This window comes from Amphiura filiformis, chromosome 2 (assembly GCF_039555335.1).
Source record: "Amphiura filiformis chromosome 2, Afil_fr2py, whole genome shotgun sequence".
Lineage (NCBI taxonomy): Eukaryota > Metazoa > Echinodermata > Ophiuroidea > Amphilepidida > Amphiuridae > Amphiura > Amphiura filiformis.
This window is the reverse complement of record NC_092629.1, coordinates 76,265,322-76,286,256: the sequence shown is the minus strand read 5'-3', so window position 1 is coordinate 76,286,256 and position 20,935 is coordinate 76,265,322. Positions and strand designations below refer to the sequence as shown.

Here is a 20,935-nt window from a genome sequence, read left to right as displayed (position 1 = left end):
AAAATTTGACCAAAATTCTAATTTTATATTGCGTTGGTCCTGTATGGAGGAGTGGAGGCAGTATGACCATTGACCGCAATGTCGTATACAAGCTTACTCACACATCGAGAAATCAATTACCCCGGCTATTGTCAGTAGCCTTAGTCAGGTCACTTGGCTACTGCATCTCATATTAAAGGTGGAATAAAATGGCCATGCGTGGCTGTGGATTCAACCTACCATGGCGATTTCTACCATGAAGATATCGGGCGATGACACTGTGTGGGATACTCCCTTCAGCTGCTGTGACCATATCATTTCATGATGAGAATAGACTGCCTATTAACGTGGGTCGATTATAGTCAAGAAATAACATGTTGCTCTGTTCATTGAGGTACATTTCGTCAAATGTTATCAACCTATTATGTTGCACAAGATCTATCAGTACAGAAAATTAAAATGGGAGAAATGCATTATGGGAAGCGTAACAAAAAATATTTTCGCTGAGCCAGAGTTGCCATAATCATAATGTTTCAGACCAGAGAGCAGGAATGTTGACAGTAAGCCCAATTTACAGCAAAAGGAAAAGGCCCTTGAAAAGGCATCGAAAATCCAAATTTTGGGCACTTTCATCAATTTAGCCATGAGGGGAATAAGGAAGAGGAAGTGTTAACTAGAGGCAAATAAAGAAGAGGCAGAAGAAAAAGATGGCGGCAAAGCATAATGAGAATATCTATGCCCTGTTGCACAGATATAATATAAATGGTTAAATGAAATGAAGTGGAGAAGAGCCAGGGTTGCCAGTTTATCAGACCCAAAGTGTGGTAAGCATGATGGCAGTGGATGGTGTTCAAGCCACGGAGGGCAGCCCAATTTCCAGCCAAAGCACAAATTAATTTGAGGCACTTTATCAAATTCAGCAAAGAAATCACCCAATAGAGGTTATTCCTGTGATGTCACATGTCCGCCAACTTGCTGCAGGTAGGCCTTTTTGGGTACCTTCAGCATTCTATTCTGCAACACACCACACCAACAAAAGATGAACAGTTGCTTGATGGTACTGGGCTCTGAATGTTGTGTCGAATGCAGGTACGCGCAAATAGATTTGTACCCACAAAATAGTGAAACAGAGGAATAACTTTTATTGAGCAGAAGGATAACACTTCCTATAACTATCAATCAATAAAACACCTCAAACCACAGATATTGCTCAAACAGACAAATAAGCACTTTACGAAAACCTATGAAAATGTTCAGAATATCGATATTTCCCGTCTAAAAAAAAACACAGCACCTTGAAACTTGCAAAATAGCCCAATTTTTGTCAAGACACTATGAGTTCTCCTCAGGAAAGAAGCCCAAGTTAATAATGTGGCATCACTAGATAGGGTTTTGATTTCTTGAGGGATTGCAATTATCACAGGAACTATGGCTGGGCTAGACTAGGGTGAGGGACATTTGCCTGCCAAGGTGATTGACTGCTATGGCAAAGACTGCCTATTGCAGCCTACATTATAATTATAATGACCACGCGTTTTGAACTCGCCACCCAAAAATGGTGGTGGTGTTACGTATTTTCAAATTATGATCTGTTCAATTCATCATACCTCGGCTAAACAAAAAAGATTATGTCATGGTTTTGGTCTCATTTGAAAGCTAAATAATACCACTAAATAACCTGTAAATATGAAGGATATAGCTTCTCAACTAACGAAGCTGTGGTTGATTGAATTGCGAGCAGTCAGGGTGGTGGAGGAGGGGGAAGCGGAGGAGGGGGAAGCGGTACACACAAACTCCATGGGAACGCGACGTTTCATGTGTGTAACTTGAATAAAATCACTGCTACAGGGGCTATAAACTTGGTTTTGGTCTTAATTTACAGCTAAACAATTCTGCTAATTGTCTTTAATCATTTTGAACTCTTTATGATTGGTTTAGTCTATACAATTCAAACTTTTACGTACAAAACCACCCGTTTTCATAATAAACACTGTAGTATTAAAGTAATGCGGATGTCTTCAAAATCTAAAAGTTGCTGTAAAATTTTTATTACTTATCCTATCATAGGAAATATGATAGGAAATTTGATGAGGAATCTAAATATGGACTTACTTTTTCTGTATGGGTTAGGGGTAAAATGTTGCAGTTCAAAATATGATAAATTGTAAAAAATTTTAACATACTTTTGAACACCCTGTATTCCGAGATTACCAAACAGCTGTGATTTTTTTTTTCCAAAGTCTGTAGGCTCCCCCTATCCTCAAACTAAATAGATGCTGTTTACTTTCAGTTTACTACTGCAAGTTAGTGATAAGCAATACATTAAGTAACCCTTTTTGTACCCGGAATTTTTTTATTCCACCCTGTATAATTTCAAGGTCACCCTGTATAATGAGTTTAAATATGTATTGTTACATTCCTTATGCCTTCAGCTTTCCAAAAATGTATACTTTTGCTAGTTTAGGGTTGATAATTGTGGAGATATTTTAATTTGAAACTCGATTGGTGTAAAAATTCATATATTTGTGATGTAACGCTATGGGTGGCGAGTTCAAAACACATTAAATACCACATTCATCTTAATACTAATTATGGCGTGTCCGTCCGTCCTCTGTCCGCTGGCTGCTATCGCGTGCGGCGCGCTGGGCTCACTAACGCGTGCTCGCATGTGCGTATCGTGTGCTTTCGCGGTGCGTATCGTGTGCTTTCATGTGCGCTATCGCAGAGTGCGCTATCGCGTAGTGCGCGCGGAGTACTGACGGGCGCAGTGCAAGCATCGGAAAGCATTGCAGTGTGGTTAATCGTGCAGGTGCATCTCATCGGATCAATAGGCCTATTTTCAACATATTTCAATACGGCCTATTAGGCCTACAGCAGAACATGACTATTTCCGGGTGCAATATTTTTTCCGTTGTTAACATTTGAATAGGAGAAACGATACCCTAACCCTAACCTATTACCCGTTATATTCGGCCTGATTGCGTTCACATTTATCCCGATTGAAGTTATTACTTTAGCATGTTTTGTAACGTCCTACATCCAGATACTAATTTAGGGGTATTGGGTTCCTCATAATGTGGTAGCAGGACAGGGCTTGGAAGAGGCGAACAATCGAGAGACGTATATACCATAGTACATGTAGTTTAAAAGGTCAGGGCATGTAGGCCTATATGGGTAACGGGTGTTGGGTAATTAGAGAGAGTCTTATCACGAGAACCACCCAACCCGAGAACCGCGAAATCTAGTTCCATATAAACTGCCCAAGCCGCTGTTTCATTTTGAGTGGGCACAAATCACTTGTTTTCTTTGTTGTCAAAAGAAATTTAAAAATAAAATCATAATTTAAATCACATAAGGGAGGCAGGGGGACGTGTCCCCCTTACTTTTCGGCAAAATGACCCATTTTTTATTCTTTTCAGCCATTTTTTAACCATTTTGGCCGGTTGCCCTCCCCCCACATTTCAAGCCGGATTGGCGCTAATGCCTGTCATATATATAGGCCCCTACTCCAATAATAGTATTCAACATCCTTTATATTTCATTGTTCTGAGCAACACTAGAATTCTAATTTTCTAATGCAACACTAATTCTATACAATATTTTTCAGCGCATATGAATGAATGGAAAGTGATATGGACAGGGACTCAGAACATCAGAAAATCTTGAAAAAACATCAAATATCAGATTTTCACATGGATGCAATACTGCAAGCGAGAAGACCACAAGTAACCCTAGTGTGATATAAAATTGGATCAATTGAGCGGTTTGAGCCCATATTTATTGGTCGAGCTATGAGTTTTAAAATATTGGACGAGGCGGAGTTGAGTCCAATATTTTAAAACTCATAGCGAGACCAACCAATTAATATTGACGTAAAGCATCCAATTTTATCACTATTATGTTTTGGATCCACTATTTTCAGACACTTTGATTCATCAAAACATAATAATAGATACAATTGGACATTGTCATCAATTTTGGGAGCCTCTGGCCATCATCGTTGATTCCATGATTTACAGCAACATATAATCTTGGATGAGACATTATAGCATAATTTAATCATAATATAAGACATTTCTAAAGCCTCGTAAATGTAGCGCTACCGAGGATGATGGAGCTTCACATCTTTCCAGCACTGTTGTTCTCTTCCTTTTCAACATTTTTTTAATGACAACAAAATACATTGTTGAGAATTTTGTAGACTTATTCTTCACTTTGAGCCTATTCCTTCAAATTTTAAATATATATCTTGATGCTTTCATGTGGATCACCAATGCCTTTCAAAATTTCTCTCCTCTCCCCTCCCCTCTCTGTCTCCTCCAACCATTCCTCTCTCCTCTCCCTCCACCTCGCCTTTCAAAAATTGTGACTCCGTTTCCATCTTTTGACTCTCTTCTCTCTCCTCCCTCCATCTATTCCTCTCCTCTCCCTGCACCTCGCCTCTCTTTTCCCCCTTTGCCCATCACTGATGCCTTTAAAAATTGTAACTCCCCTTTTCCTTCTCTTCTCTCCTCACCCCTCCCCTCCCTCAATCTCCTCCATCCATGTCTCTCCTCTCCATCCACCTCTCCACTTCCTTTCCTCCTTTCCCCTCTGACTCTCACCTCTCCCCTTCATCTCCCCCCCCCCCCCTCCGTTACCTCCTCTCTCCACACCTCTTCTCCCCTCCTCCTCATTCTTCCCCTTTCTTTCTCTACCGGAGCTAGCATTCCCCTCATCCAGTGCCTCATCTGCCCGTTTTTGTCTCCTCTGTTCATTCTTTTCTTTTGTTGCAGCATCTTTGTATATCTATCTCATTATCTTTCTTCCTTTCCTGATTGCTCTCATCTACTCAGTTATCCATCTCACTAGACACTTAAATGGGCTATTCCACTTGAAATGCATACACCCCCAACAGAAGACATGACCTTAAGCACCCACACAGGGAGTGTAGATATTTTGAATGAATCGCCCATTCAGGTAACCCGGTTTAAATCCACACTCCCTATGTGGAAGAATAAGGTCATGTCTTTCATATAGGGGGTGTATGGATTGCAACTAGAATAGCCCAGTGCATTGAATGCAGTAGAAATCAGTGCCTCTCACTGTATCACTGCCAATGAGCATTACGTATCTAGCCAGAAGAAAAATGAACTTTGTTTTCTAAAGATGAGCACAATGCGACTACAACAGGGATAATGAATTGCACCTTCTGTCGTTGTGCATAATCACATTATTAGCATCAACACATCACCAGTGTAACTTGCTAGTAGGAAAAATGAACTGCACCTTCTGAGGATGAGCATCATATCACAATCTAAAGCAGTGCCAATGTCATCGGTACATGTACACAGGACCTGTGCAATTTTGGAATTTGGAACATGAACTGCACCTTTTGTATAAGAGCAGTCACAATTAGCATCACCCCTGTAATTTACAAATCACCTGTGCAACTTCCAAGCAGGAAAATGAACTGCGCCTTCTGTGAAAGAGCATGTCACAAGCATCACCCCCTGTCGATGCATATCACCCATGCAACTTCCAACCAGGAAAATTAACTTGAGTAGGATTTATTCTTTTGCAAGAGAAGTCAGAAGCCCTTAAATTAACTGCAACTTCAGTGAGAGTGTCTCATTTTCAGAATACACCCATCCATGCAATTTGCAAGCAGAAAATCAACTGCACCTCCTGTGGATGAGCATGTTACATCGACGTTGTCGGTGTATCACCCCATTGCGATTTGCATGTTTGTTAACCAGCTCTTGGTGAACGCCATTTATACTGTACTGTAGAGCTCAAAATAGCGTTAGTAAACTAGAACTCGGATGAGGCCACATCCGCGTTCAGGTAGTGGTTTTTTCCTTTAAAGGTGATGCTATTATTGTCTGGGAATTTTTCTTGCTTGCATTGTCCTATGATCTACCATATGGCATAAACAAAAAGGGGTTTTCCTCCAAAATATTTGATGGGCGAAGCATTTCAGGGACGAGTTTGGGTCACCATGCGAAGACGATATGTGTGTGAGATTGGCAGGGGAGGGGGACACGGAGGCTACATTGTAAACTGGTCCATTTAAAGGCAAGGAGTCCAAAGAAGCTCAAAGACTACACCCAATTGTACCAAAGAAATTACAAATTATACATGTATGCATTTGGCAGGTGGTGTGGGCTTATAATTTACCAACAATGTTATTACTTTGTCAAAATTTAGATGGACACATGTCTTACATGACAGAGCTTTTATCTGTGGGGAGGGATCAGGGATGTAGCTACGGTGCGCGGTGGTGGGCAGCAGAGCCCGGCACTCAGATTTAGAGCCCACCACTGATAAATAACTAGCACCCAGCACACAAGTGTCAAAAATTGCAAAATCACATAGAATTTAGCCAAATTTAAGCTATTTTCTATCAAATTGTCAATTTCATGATAAATTCCCTCAAATACCACCCTGCACTAAAAATTCTCTAGATGCAACCCTGAGAGGGATAGTGCCACAATTTAGAGGGACACATCTCATATTATAGATGAGGCAGCCTTTTATCTGTGGGGAGGGATCAGTGCCCATCTCATCTATATGAGATGTATCACAATTTAGAGGGACACATCTCATATAGATGAGGCAGCCTTTTATCCGTGGGGAGGGATCAGTGCCCATCTCATGAGATGGGCAAAGCTGCATCTAGCTTCAAAGCACTAAATGGAAATGTGGATATCCAATGCCAGTAATATTTTTGGGGGGTCATTTAGGAAGCAAAGTGAATTTCAAGGGGGGAATCAACAAATTGTGTGCAAAATTGATGCAAAAAGTGAAAATTTTCTGGGTTTTTACTGGATGTGAAACTGGGGAAAACAGTTCTGACTGGGGGCATTTGCTGCCACTGTGGATATCCCTGGGTTACCCCGTTTACAGGCAAAATTGTCTCATTCATATCTCTTGTTGAATCTTGGAAAAACACACACCTCCACACTAGTGCTGCATGGGTGTTAGCATATTTTGATCATAATGCATAATTTATCAGTGATTTGTTTTGCCAAGATGTTTTGCAAGTTTGGCCTTCTTATTTCATATAGGTTTTCAACATGTCATAACTTTTGCACATAGCTATTCAAAGCATCAAAGCATCCATATGATTCAGCCATATATTCCCAATTATTCATGACACAATAAAATTTGCTTTACCTGTAGTGTTCTGTCAAATACGCAATTTTCAAAATCACTAATTTTCCTACTTCTACCAAATGTAGCTTAATTCCAAAATTTCACCTCACAAATGACTACTTTCCTCCATTTAACGCAAAAATACATCAAATGATTTCCATGTAGATAATATTGGATGAGAAGTATTGTAAAACATGCCTTTTTCACAATTAGTGAACATAGTTTGTAACATATTTTGTGTTTTTTTAACACAGATAGCAAGGCCCTAGCCACTAACCACAACTAACCACACTGACAGTGCCCTAGATATCTAGGGTAACCAGAATGAGCTAAAACACTCTCATCCCTAAAGGCAAAATTCAACTATCACAACTCACAAATTGACCTCAACATGATGGGGATGAGTATACATACTCAAAACATTACAAGGCAATTCCATATATGTATAAGCACATAGGGGTCAAAGAACTGTGGCGTGAGGAATGAGAATGAAATCCTAGGGTAGGTAGTAGTACCCTTGCATTTGGGCATGTTTGAGGAACAAGAACGAATGAACGATCAATCTACGATTCTGCTGCTGCAAAACTCAGGAGATGTTAACTAGGTTTTAGTTTTTGTCAATTTTTTTTAAAGCAGCTCAGACGCGTACATAATTCCCAAATCCACAAATTTGGGCATGCTTAAATATTCAAAAAATAATTTGTGATAACATTTTAAGTCATTTTTTTAGCAAAACATATCATGCTTAACTCACTTGGGCTCACCTGTGCATTTTGATTAAAGGAAACTGTAGGAAGAATTTTGTCAATATTTGAGGAAGAAAAATATAGGCATATTTGCTATCTTTTTCCCCTAGATTATAAATGACTATTTTGTATAACTTAAATAAATCATCTTTACAGTTCAAATTCAACATTGTGAGGCTACGTGTTACTTTTCATAAATTCCTAGTTTTATTTTATAGGAATCTTAATGCAATTGATTGATAGACGGCCGGTCCACATTTGATAGAATCTGTGTCTAGCCATTGCTATGCAACATGCCTCATTTATTATCTACAGATGTAATATACCTCATTATTTATGCAATATACTCGCATTAATACCTGGGATCAAAGTATTCTAGCACTGGATAGTGAACTGTTCACATCCCATTGAATACTTAACATAGTAAATTGTAAAATCTTCCAAGCACAAAGCAATCAACTATGATGCTTTTGCTTCATCTTGTATGCTGCACAAGTTGGAGGGTAATCTGGAGGGAAATTATGCTTTTTTGGATAAAGAAATACTTAAGAAATGGTGGGAATCCTGGTATGTTGAAGGGAAATTTGTTTACATTCCTGGGAAATTAACATTTTTTTTCTTCCAGGCCTGCTCACCAGAATCTTACAAACTCACCTATCAATACACTGTTCTTTAAACCCCATTGTTTCTACATTCAAATAACGACTCATACCCCACAAGCTGAGGTCAAAGGTTAAGTTATTATTGCTGAATGGAGGGTAATGAACTGTGCCATTAGAAACGAGAGCATTTTGACACAGGCTATTCCAGTTGAAATCCATACACCCCCTATATGAAAAACACGACCGTAGTCTCCTACACAGGGTGTGTGAATTTCAAATGGAGTTACCTGCATGCCCCTGTGTGGGAGATTCTTGTCACATCTTCCATAGGGGTGTCTGGATTCAACTGAAATAACCAGCTGTTGCCCAGAATTTAAATTTAAATTTTAGAACAACACAAAAAGGATATACCTGCTTTAATGACAACACCTGCAGCATTTGCATCATTTGTGATGTGAAGCAAACTGAGTCTAAGGTTGACCATGCATTCAATTTTGAATTAAAATGGCCGAATCTGTCAGGTCAGTAAAATATATTCGGTTTTGGCAAGAAGAACATTCTGTTAATTGTTTCACACAAACCTAATGAATTTCTGCAAGAACATTCTATTTTGAATTTTGAATTTTCACAAATGCACATAAAGTGCTGTCATCTTTTTAAAGAAAAACTAGAAACGTCGCGGTTTTCGACGCAAGGCGTCGAGTGGGATGCCTCCACCATGGGGTGATTTAAATGTGTACAAATCCATTTTTAGTAATGTGACATCAGATGACCCCTGGGTGACCCCGGATGAGTCCAAATTGACATGCCAAAATTTGGCTCTAAATGTTGACTGTACCCACCAAGTTTCATGCCCATACGACTAATTTTATTAATTTGACCTTAGATGACCCCTGGGTGACCCCGGATGACCCAAAAATGACCTTCCAAAAAATTGCCTCTAAATGTTGACTGTACCCACCAAGTTTCATGCCCATAAGACAATATTTAGTAATTTGACCTTAGATGACCCCTGGGTGACCCAGGATGACCCCGAAATGATCTTCCAAAAATTTGGCTCTAAATGTTGACTGCACTTACCAAGTTTCATGCCCATACGACCAATTTTATTAATTTAACCTTAGATGACCCCTGATGACCCCAAAATGACCTTCCAAAAAATTGACTCTAAATGTTGACTGTACCCACCAAGTTTCATGCCCATAAGACAATATTTAGTAATTTGACCTTAGATGACCCCTGGGTGACCCCGGATGACCCCAAAATGACCTTCCAAAAATTTGGCTCTAAATGTTGACTGTACCCACCAAGTTTCATGCCCATATGACAGTTTTTAGTAATTTGACCTCAAATGACCTTTGACCTCAGTATAGGACCTTGAACCCCACCCAAAAAAAAGTAGCCAGAGTTTTTGACCATGACCCACCTATCCTGAAAATTTGAAGTCAATCCGCCCATCCATGCCCGAGATACAGCATCCGGACGGACGGACGGAAGCACGGAAGCTCGGAAGCTCGGACATTGCAAAAACAGTATGCCTCGCGGTGGAGGCATAAAAAAGCTATTAAATACAAAAATTCCCAATTTTTGCAGATAAATAGGCCTACTTTATACCAAAGTCATTTGAAGCTCTTAAAATTAATTTTACACCCATAAACCCCCAAACCAATATTTTCCCATAAGTTTTTAAAAGCTGAAAATTAAGTTTAAAAATGTCCCATTGTTAGCAAATTCTTTTGTTTATTGTTCCGAAATCATATTAACTATGTTTCACTAGTAGCCAATTTGAAAAACAAAATGATAAGTTTTAACAAATGTCATTTTTTAGGATCTTTGGTTTTAACAACATTGTTCATAGGTTTAATTATAAGCTAATCAAAAGAGAGGTTAAAATTTAGTTTACACAGTTGGGAACCATAACAAAGCACAAAATATCAAGTTTAACAAAACATGAAATCTGATATCTTCCTCCAAAGGTTTTGTCAATGTCAAAACCCATTAATCCAAGGTTTGTAATTATAGAATGCCAATTAAAACAAGGAGCAGGTAGCATTAATTGGCACATACACCATGCATGTAGAATAATGTACTACTGTACTGACCACTGCAGTGGTCATCTTGGTCATTGGCAACCTTTAGTCTGGAGTTCAAGGTTTGTCAGCAGTCAAGTTAGCTCAACTGATAAGGCGTTCGACTATGGTATGAGAGGTTGTGGGTTCGAACCCTGGTGGTGGCTAGTATGCTCTTGTGGAAAAATTGAGTTAGCTTGAAATTCCCCTGGACATGGAACTTACTGCTAATTGTCTTGTTGTAACCAGGAGGAAACTCGGGGGGAAGCTGATCCTGGTTGCGAAGGTTATATTTGTGGAATGTCTACGGTGTGCGCTCTTGAAGCAGCAAAGTCCCTGAATTGCTGTTAAATGGTTTATGGAATGATGTGGGCCGTAGTGGTCAGCGACGACCTGTAAAGTGTGCTGATGCTTGTGGATTAATGTCTAGGCATTGTGCCTGTGCACCCTGTTTATTTCACCCTTGGACACAATTCAAAATCCCAAGAAAGATGCAAATTCAAAAGTTGCAATTTGCTTCATTGGATGATCCATTGCATTTGTACACAAAATGTTCCTAAACAGGAGAATCGGAAGAGGTATCGGCTGCTGGGTCTATATTTTATGTCTTTGTTTTAAAGGACATGTACAGGTTGAACATTTAACTCAGGCGGCGAGTGGCATGATGGTCAGAGAGAGCCGGCAAAACCGCTCGGCCGTATGGCATTTTCCATAAGGAATTAACCTCTTTTAGCAAGGACTGATATTTTCAAATAAGGCTCGTTCAACTTCACCATACTTCTAAAAGTGAATCAAACCTGATTATCACAAACTTAGAAGTTAGTCAGAACCAACAGACTTGTTGTAACGTTACTGTGTGCGGAGGAGAATTAATGTAGATTCTCACAAACCAAGTTGAGGAGAATATTTGACAGAAATTTTCAGCATGGTTGTCGATTCCACAGGTCCCCCTCCTCCAGTTATAATCTTGCGTTCTTAAATCGGAATGCTTCCTTTATTCCTGTCCATTGCCATAGCTCAGATGCATTAAATTGCACTTCGCAACAGCGCCCAAGATTCACTCAGTGGAATGATTGGATGTTAAAAGTTGCTCAAATATAAATCCAGGTATTTATTATTTATTTGGCGGACACATATACACATTATTTTGCAAAGAACATCTCTATATTATCCCTTTGCCACAACATCCCCTATTTGCCTGTGCTTTACTGGTGGGCGACTTGTTTGCCAAACTATTTCATTGGCTATCGTAGCCAATATAAAAATACCCACCAATCAGTGACACACAAGTTGCGACCACAAGACAAGTCTACAGACCTGACACGTACAGGTGGGCGAAAAGAAACACTGTCATTTCATGCAAAAACCTTGCATCTAATACATTTTTCAAAATAAATTTAGATTGTCACTTCTTAAAAACCACAAATGTTGTCGGAAGTTATAAATTATAATTACTGATTATATCGGAAGTTGCACTTGTGAAGCTTTGACAGCAGATTTGAAGAAGAGGAAGACACCCTCAATGTTTCAAAATAGAGATTTTTTGTGAAATTGTGTCTTAGCTAATACATGTAGTCAGAGCTGGAAAAAAGAAAATTTCCCTGGAATATGATCAAAATTTCCCTTCAAAAGACAAATTTCCCTCCAAATTCTTGTGTATTTCTTTGTTTAAGGACCTTAATTTCCCTCCAAACTTCCAAATTTCCAAGGAAGGAGCTTCCCACTTTCCACATTTTTTCCAGAATTGCATGTAGTGATTACAGAAAAAGAACTCAAGTTGCATTTAAAGGCAATATTTATCACAATATCGATCATGTCGTTCAAGACCAGGAAACGCTAATGTTGTCCACATTAGGCCTGATTTTTGCACAATTTTCGACAACTAATAATTGATGGAAGGAATTAGGTACATCACAATTGCTTCATTATATTTACAAGGAAAAAACATGGAATATGATTGCCAAATTGGTGACTTTATTCAGCTTTCATTTCAGAATTGTTGAGTCTATTGTTTATCATGGGGTCATTGATGAAGCAATGAGAATTATCACATCGCGACAATTAATATTTTCTCACGATATAATCGCCTAGCGCGACATTGCATACCCTTAAACTCTATGTATCAACCTTGTCAAAATAGAGATTTCTACCATCTCTGGTGGTCAGCCGAGTGGTTTCCACCCAGGAAGACACTGATCTTTTCACAAGGAGCTCTAGAAATCATTGTTTAACTTCTAAGTTCTCTTTGATAGTTACCCACCCTACCCAACCCAACCCTCTGTGTGTTAACCTTGTCAAAAAAGAGATTCCTACCATCTCTTGCCAGCCGAGTGGTTCCTAACCAGGAAGACACTGATCTTCTTACAAAAGCTACATTTGTAGTTGCCAATGTCATAGTCCCAAATTATTCCCAACTTCACTACAATAGTTACTAAACCAAACTCTCTGTGTCAACCTTGTCAAGATAGAAATTCTTACCAGTTGATAAAGAAGCTCTTGCCACCAGAGTGGTTACCAATCAGCAGGAGGACACTGATCTTCTTACGAAGTGCTAGAAGTCATAGTCCCAACTGATTTCCAACTTCTCTAGATGAAAGTTACCCAACCCAAACCAACCCTCTGTGTCAACCATGTCAATACAGAAATTCTTACCAGTTGATAAAGGAGCTCTTGCCAGTGGAGTGGTTACCAACCAGGAGGACTCTGCTCTTCTTATGAGGTAAGTATAGTAGTCATAATCCCAACTTCTCTTTGATAGTTACCCAACCCAACTCAACCCTCTGCTTCTAACTTGTCAAAATAGAGATTCTTACCAGTTGATAAAGGAGCTCTTGCCAGCAGAGTGGTTGCCAATCAGAAGGACACTGATCTTCTTACGAGGTGCTAGAAGTCGTAGTCCCTGCTTCTCTGCGATAGTTACCAAACCTAGAAAGAAGAAAAAAACATTGAAACTACTTGTTAATAACCAGGCATCAAAATTGGTTGTCCAAGAGTTTTAAATTAAACTGCTCCTGAAGTTGAGATGTGATGTCGTTTGAAAATAAAGACTACTTATTTTGATCACCAATTCACCCCATCTGTGCCCTTCACACAAATCACACCACATTGTCTGTGATCATGGGAATTTCTGTAATTTGATTGTGACATGAATTTATATCAGAATATTTCATTTGAAAAGGGGGCTACGGAGTAACCTATTTGAAAATGGGAGAACTGCTACGGTGAAATAGAATGCTTAAAATAAATAGGTGTTACCCAATCGACAGCCTCGTCCTACATCAGGCCTCAAAATACAATTTTTCAGGGCACTCATTTTCAAGGCACAGCCGGCCCTGTACAAATATTCACAATACTAGTAAAACCATGATAATGCACCAGGAAGTGATCTGCTTATGAATTAAGTCCAGTTCTTACTCCACATCGCAGCGCGATGCGATGCTGCGATGCTATAAAAACTGTAATCTGAGCCAGGTTTTTACGAACTCAGCGGTGAAAAGTTTCATCGCCCGATGGAAATTTCGGTCCACGATGGAGTTGGATTTTGTTCAACTTTATAGCATCACGCTGCGATATCGCAGCCGTGCACGATTGTGATTGGTTGCTGGAAAATCAAGGTCAGCAGAATGACCATAAAAGGAGATGCAGACCCCACATGCTTTTAAAACATTGAAAAACAAGAGCACCAATGGCGCTGTGGCTCTGCGCTTTTTGGTGACAGTGAAAGTAATTGTTCTTGGAGTCGATTGTGCAATGTGACAGATCACATTCAATGGGTACATCTGGTTGGTTGGTAGCTATCTCATTTGCAGAGCATACAAGAATACATCAATCAATTTAGGGAATTACTATTTAGCGACATGAATCGAATCGGGTGGAATTGGATAGAAATGGGTCCAAATGGACCGAAACTGATCAAAATGTATCAAAATACATAAGCCAATGTCAAGAATAGTGTTGTCTGAATAAGGTTTTGGCTATAATTAATTAGTGACTGTACCCACCAAGTTTAATACCTATACGACAGTTTATACTAATTTGATCTCAGTTGACCCCAGGTGACCCTGAAATGGCCTTCCAAAACTTTGGCTCTAAATAGTGACTTGAGGAGTAAGAATCGGACTTGATGCGTAGATAAATAGATCTGTAGTCACCTTTTGGAAATAGTGATACAATATACCTAGGTATTAAAATTACCGTATATCCTGTAATAAACGCCACTCCATCGGGCATGAAATTTTCGATAAGGGGGTGTTTATTAGAGGTCATTTTTACACCAATCACAGAAAAATTGTATCACACCGAAATGATGAACTATGAACTCAGGATCAGCGATTTAACTTCCGGGTTTACGATGTAATTTTCGCCAATACCAATGCCATTACCGATAGTATGTGGACCATGGTAAGCTTACTTACACTTATAATATAGCATGGAAATTGTTTGTTTCAGCAATTCAGGGGGCATTTATTTCAATTTTTCAAAAAACTGGAGGGGCATTTATTAGAGGAGAGGCATAACAGGCAAAGAGTAGTATTGTCTGTATTGAATGATTGTGATCATTTTAAAAATAAAAGAAAAATACTGATATCTTATGGCATCAATGTTGTATCTTTTTTTAGTCAGGACTGAGCTCTTCATATCAGGCTAAATGCCATCCTATTAGAGCAATACCGTAGAATTCCGTCTAGAAGCATGCCTCTAAACTAGGGGTTTTTTTAACGAAAGATATGAAAGGCCAATACCCTTCTCAAAAACATTGCAATAGATTGGTCTTACAAATATACATGTTTGTACAGCCGCCTATATCAGTAATATAGTTGTTCAAACCCAAATAACGTGTTTGTTGAGAGTGTCTGCCTCTTGTCTCTTGTGTCAAAAAAACCTCGTTTAGAGGCATATATATGCTTGTAGACGGAATTTTACGGTATTGTAACATTACATAAGAAATAGAAATGTCTTTCGCACAAAATGTTAGTTTTCAATGTCAGATATATCCCCTTTTAATTGGACACAAACCATGCAAACAGAGGTGGCAAAACAAAGGTAATCTCAATTTAATTTCAGTACATGAATTGCCAATTTTGTGTCACTCTGTTGATTGTGTACAACATGTACGTACAGTGTTATGAACATCATGCATTTGACTAATATTTTGATCATGATAGGCACCTTAAAAAAAGCCTTGATTTTTGCAGGGTATGTTAGTTTACCAAGTACATTACAATCATGTAATAAAAATCATAATTTTGAAAAAACATAGAGGGCATCCTGACCTCAGCAAATGTTACAATATATATGAATTTACAAAATTGTTATTGTGACAAAAAAATATATATAGGTCTATAATAGACAAAATGACAAGAGGTTTGAAATAACACCTTCATCAACATCACCCGGTTTGGCTAGAAAGAAGCCAGAAATAGACTAAATTCATGGAAAATAAATGTCTGTTACACTTGAAAGTTCTTCCGTCTCATTATATTATACATGTAGGTACTGTTTACTAGAAAACTCTGGATGAAGTCGCCAGAGAACAATAATGCCATATGGCCTATCTAAGAACGAAGAAATGAGCATGATGAAATATTTTACACAGGTCTAAAAGAAAGTTCTTCCGTCTCATTATTATAGATACTGTTTACTAGAAAACTCTGGATGAAGTCGCCAGAGAACAATAATGCCATATGGCCTATCTAAGAACGAAGAAATGAGCATGAAGAAATATTTTACACAGGTCTAAATAAATGATTCATAAATAGATCTAGATAACTAACAAACAAACAAACAAACAAACAAACAAACAAACAAACAAACAAATAAATAAATAAATAAATAAATAAATAAATAAATAAATAAATAAATAAATAAATAAACAAATAAACAAACAAACAAACAAACAAACAAATAAATTAATAAATGGTCATTTCTACAGATTTTCATTAAATTGTTAAAAACAAACATTTCATTTTATTAATATTGTCAAATCAAAATGCATTCAAATTCAATGCATTTTGATATCATTAATAGAGTATGACATGAAAACAAAGTATGGTCAATTTTCATATTAAAAACACAAAACATCGTGCAAATTTTTAAAAATTTTTTTTAGGTCAACCATGAATGATCCTAGCATTTAGGTCTAGGTCCAGGGACACTACAAAACCGAAAAAAATAAATTGATTTTGCATTTAAACTAATTCACAAACGCTATTTAAAATCGATCTGGGTAGTCAGGGAGTGATGAGAGGCCAAGTTTATCTTATCTATAGATCAAGGGCTTCTAAGGCAGCCAGCCCTGTAGAGAGTGTTAATTTACACACTCAAATGTGTAAATATACCCAGTTTTTGCCCACATAGCCTATACTTTGTAGTTTTTTGTACACAATGTTTTAATTTACACACCCAGGTTTTTGAATTTTCACACTCAACCTTCAATTCCTATGTAAGGCCTTGCTATAGATGCACTTTTGTAGGCATACAGTTAAAATGTTTTATTATCTTATCTATGCACTTTTGTAGGCCTACAGTTTCTTTTTCATATCGTTCTACCTTAAAACCATCTTGTTATTAGCGTATCAGAGAACGCATTGGTAGGCCGTGTAGACACATGTTTAACAAGTAGATTAGTATATTACACGGTGCGAAAATGTGTCCATGCCAGAAAGGCAGTTCTAAGGTTTTCCGGGTTGGTAAAAATAAAACAAGAGCACCAATGGCGCTGTGGCTCTGTGCTTTATGGTGACAGTGAAAGTTGAATGTGCAACAGGTGAAATCATTTGAGTATATGTGACATATTACATTCAATGGGTACATCTGGTCGGTTGGTAGCTATCTCATTTGCAGAGCATACAATGATACATCAATCAATTTTGGGAATTACTATTTAGCCACATGGATCAAAAGCGGGTGGAATTGGATGGAAAAGGGTCCAAATGGGTCTAAACTAATCAAAATGTATCAAAATAGGCCTATGTCAAGAATAGTGTTAGTCTGAATAAGAATTTGGCTCTAATTGGTGACTACCCACCAAGTTTCAGACTAAATACAACAGTCAGAGATGTCACAAGCTGACCGAAAAAAATCCTGAACTTGCTAAGCATAGCGAGCAGAACTCTTGCCCAGCACGGCCGGGGGGTCCCCTTAAGGGTCCCCGGTGGGGTCCAGATGGTTTTTGCACATTTAGCACCACAGGAAAGGCCATTTCAGAGGGTAACAAGGCGGTTCTCGAACCACGAGTCTCGCCTGCTTTTGTGACCCCCTGCTTTTGTGATAACTTTTGGTAGAGAGGTAAATGAATTTGGCGGTTATCGGCTGGGCACGATTATCTGGCTGATGGTAACTGTACCCACCAAGTTTCATGCCCATGCAACAGTTTTTACTAATATGACCTCAGATGACCCTGGTGGCCCTGAAATGACCTTCTAAAAATTTGGCTCTAAATGTTGACTGTACCCCCGTGCTAAGTTTCATGCCCATATGACAGTTTTTACTAATTTGACCTCAGATGACCTCTGGTGGCCTCAAAAATGACCTTCCAAAAATTTGGCTTTAAATGTGGACTGTACCCACCAAGTTTAATGCCCATACGACAGTTTTTACTAATTTGACCTCAGATGACCCCTGGTGACTCCGAAATGACCTTCCAAATATTTGGTTTTAAATGTTGACTGTACCCACCAAGTTTCATGCCCATATCGACAGTTTTTACTAATTTGACCTCAGATGACCCCTGGTGACCCCGAAATGACCTTCCAAAAATTTGGCTTTAAATGTTGACTGTACCCACCAAGTTTCATGCCCATACGACAGTTTTACTAATTTGACCTCAGATGACCCCTGGTGACCCCAAAATGACCTTCCAAAATTTGGCTTTAAAATGGCCGGGGTTCAGGGGCCCACCTTACAAATTTGCAATCAAATTTGGCAATAACAAAGAACTATTTCATCAAAGTAATAAATCAAAACAGAACTAGAGCAACTGTGCCCTTTGCAAGGGCACGAGGTAAGTTAGGCGGATGATTGTGACGATCTGATCAAGCAGCAATACTGTGCTGGATAGTATTAATTTTAATAAGACTGTTTCATTAATTCCCGTTTTAATATACCTTGATCGTGGAAAGCTGGCATTTTGAAAACTTGACCTTTGACCCCCTTAATGACCTTAAATGAATTTCAAAATATTTAAAACATGTTTAGAATGTCATAAGGCTAATTGCATATAAATTTCAGCTCAATCGGAGCATTTTGGAAAACTTGACCTTTGACCCCTTTATGACCCCTTAATGACCTTGAATAAATCTTACAATGTTTTTAAGGGTACATGCCACAAAATAGCTTTCCATAGACTTTACGTGCAAAATAGGGGTCACGTTTTAGGCTATAAGTCGAAGTTACGTCTTACTTTGAAATATATATTTGATATCATCTTAATCAGAACAAAATTCTGCATAACATATCTGAAAATGACACCATATTTTAGGTCTACTTTTTGAGAAAAATAGCGCTATATAAAAAGACCCGATTTTCCCGTGTTTACGTCCGACTGCTAACCGCGTTTTGACCTCGTGTGTTCATGCGCTCATCATCGTAAACATCACTCAAAATTTCGCGTTTTCTGTTCAAATTAGTAGAGATCACATTCACAAGTTCTAGCAAAACACGATTTGCAACACTAAAATTGTTAATATTGTACCGATTTTGCACATTTTTTATGCAAAGTTGGGACTATAGTCGTGATAAACTTTTACGGAAACCGCTTCACACGCTGGATTTAGTGGCATGCACCCTTGAAGAGGCTAAAACATCGTTTTTAGGCCTTGAAAATGATTTTGTTATCTTTTTCACTACATTTTGAATTAATTGTAAGAAATTTTGGGTTATTTTCTTTCATACTTTAGACAGGATGTCGATTTCAAGCACAAGCATGATAGCCGACAATTGCCATTTTTCGTCATTTTGATGCACATGAATGCACAATGGTTGCTGATTTGCTATTTTCATGAAGATATTAATTGATGTTAAGAGTAAACGTTCTTTAAACATCTTTTACAAGTGCATAACTTCAAAATTAAAACATTCTCAGTACCTGCAGAATATTTAAAAAGACAAGAAATGTCAATCAAGTAGGCCTACCCCCCCCCCCTTCAGCGTTACTTTTAACCCGTTTTGTCCAAAAAGCAAATGTAATGAATGGCTATTTGAAATAGAATATTAATATAAATTAAACTTTGAATGTTATAACAATTTAAAATACTGGACAGTGGTATAAATAAAGCAAACTAGAAACTTAAATATCTTAAATCTAATATTTTATGTAATTTTATTAAAATTGAAGGCCAAAACTTGAGTTTAAATGACAAAAAAAATTGGTTAAAAAATAACAATGAAATTGAAAAACTTCTTTGTAATTTAAACACCAATAAAAATGTTTTCAATATTTTGAAACTCTTCTTTATTAATATCAAAAGGATTCAAACTTCTACCAAAATCGGAACTTTTATTAAATTAGAAATAAAAGCAGGCCTATTCGCTGCAAACGCACATAGGCCTACAGCGAAAAAACCTGGCGGCGTCCATGAACGCGCTTGTTGATGTCCCTCCTCTTTTCTTGGCGTGCATTTTAAATAGATAAAGACGCGCGGAAAACGCATGGAATTGCTCCTTAAAGGGTACATGCCACAAAATAGCTTTCCATAGACTTTACGTGCAAAATAGGGGTCACGTTTTAGGCTATAAGTCGAAGTTACGTCTTACTTTGAAATATATATTTGATATCATCTTAATCAGAACAAAATTCTGCATAACATATCTGAAAATGACACCATATTTTAGGTCTACTTTTTGAGAAAAATAGCGCTATATAAAAGACCCGATTTTCCCGTGTTTACGTCCGACTGCTAACCGCGTTTTGACCTCGTGTGTTCATGCGCTCATCATCGTAAACATCACTCAAAATTTCGCGTTTTCTGTTCAAATTAGTAGAGATCACATTCACAAGTTCTAGCAAAGCACGATTTGCAACACTAAAATTGTTAATATTGTACCGATTTTGCACATTTTTTATGCAAAGTTGGGACTATAGTCGTGATAAACTTTTACCGGAAACCGCTTCACACGCGGATTTAGTGGCATGCACCCTTAAACTGTATAGAATGTCATAAGGATCATTGCATATAAATATCAGCTCAATTGAAGCATTTTGAAAAACTTGACCTTTGACCCCTTTATGACCCCTTAATGACCTTAAATGAATTTTAAAATATTTTTTATATCTTGGGAATGTCATAAGGATCATTGCATTTAAATTTCAGCTCAATTGGAGCATTTTGAAAAACTTGACCTTTGACCCCTTTATTTCCCCTTAATGACCTTCAATCAATTTTAAAATGTTTTAAACATGCTT

At 38.1% G+C, this 20,935-nt stretch overlaps 1 protein-coding gene across 1 annotated transcript in view; it reads right to left on the bottom strand.

Moving 5' to 3' along the window:
- Window positions 1-20,935, bottom strand: part of LOC140146631 (uncharacterized) — a 129,248-nt gene that overhangs the window by 67,299 nt on the left and 41,014 nt on the right. The window contains exon 2 of the mRNA XM_072168502.1: window positions 13,347-13,458. Within this exon, the coding sequence (XP_072024603.1) occupies window positions 13,347-13,458 (112 nt within the window). The remainder of the gene's footprint in view (window positions 1-13,346; window positions 13,459-20,935) is intronic.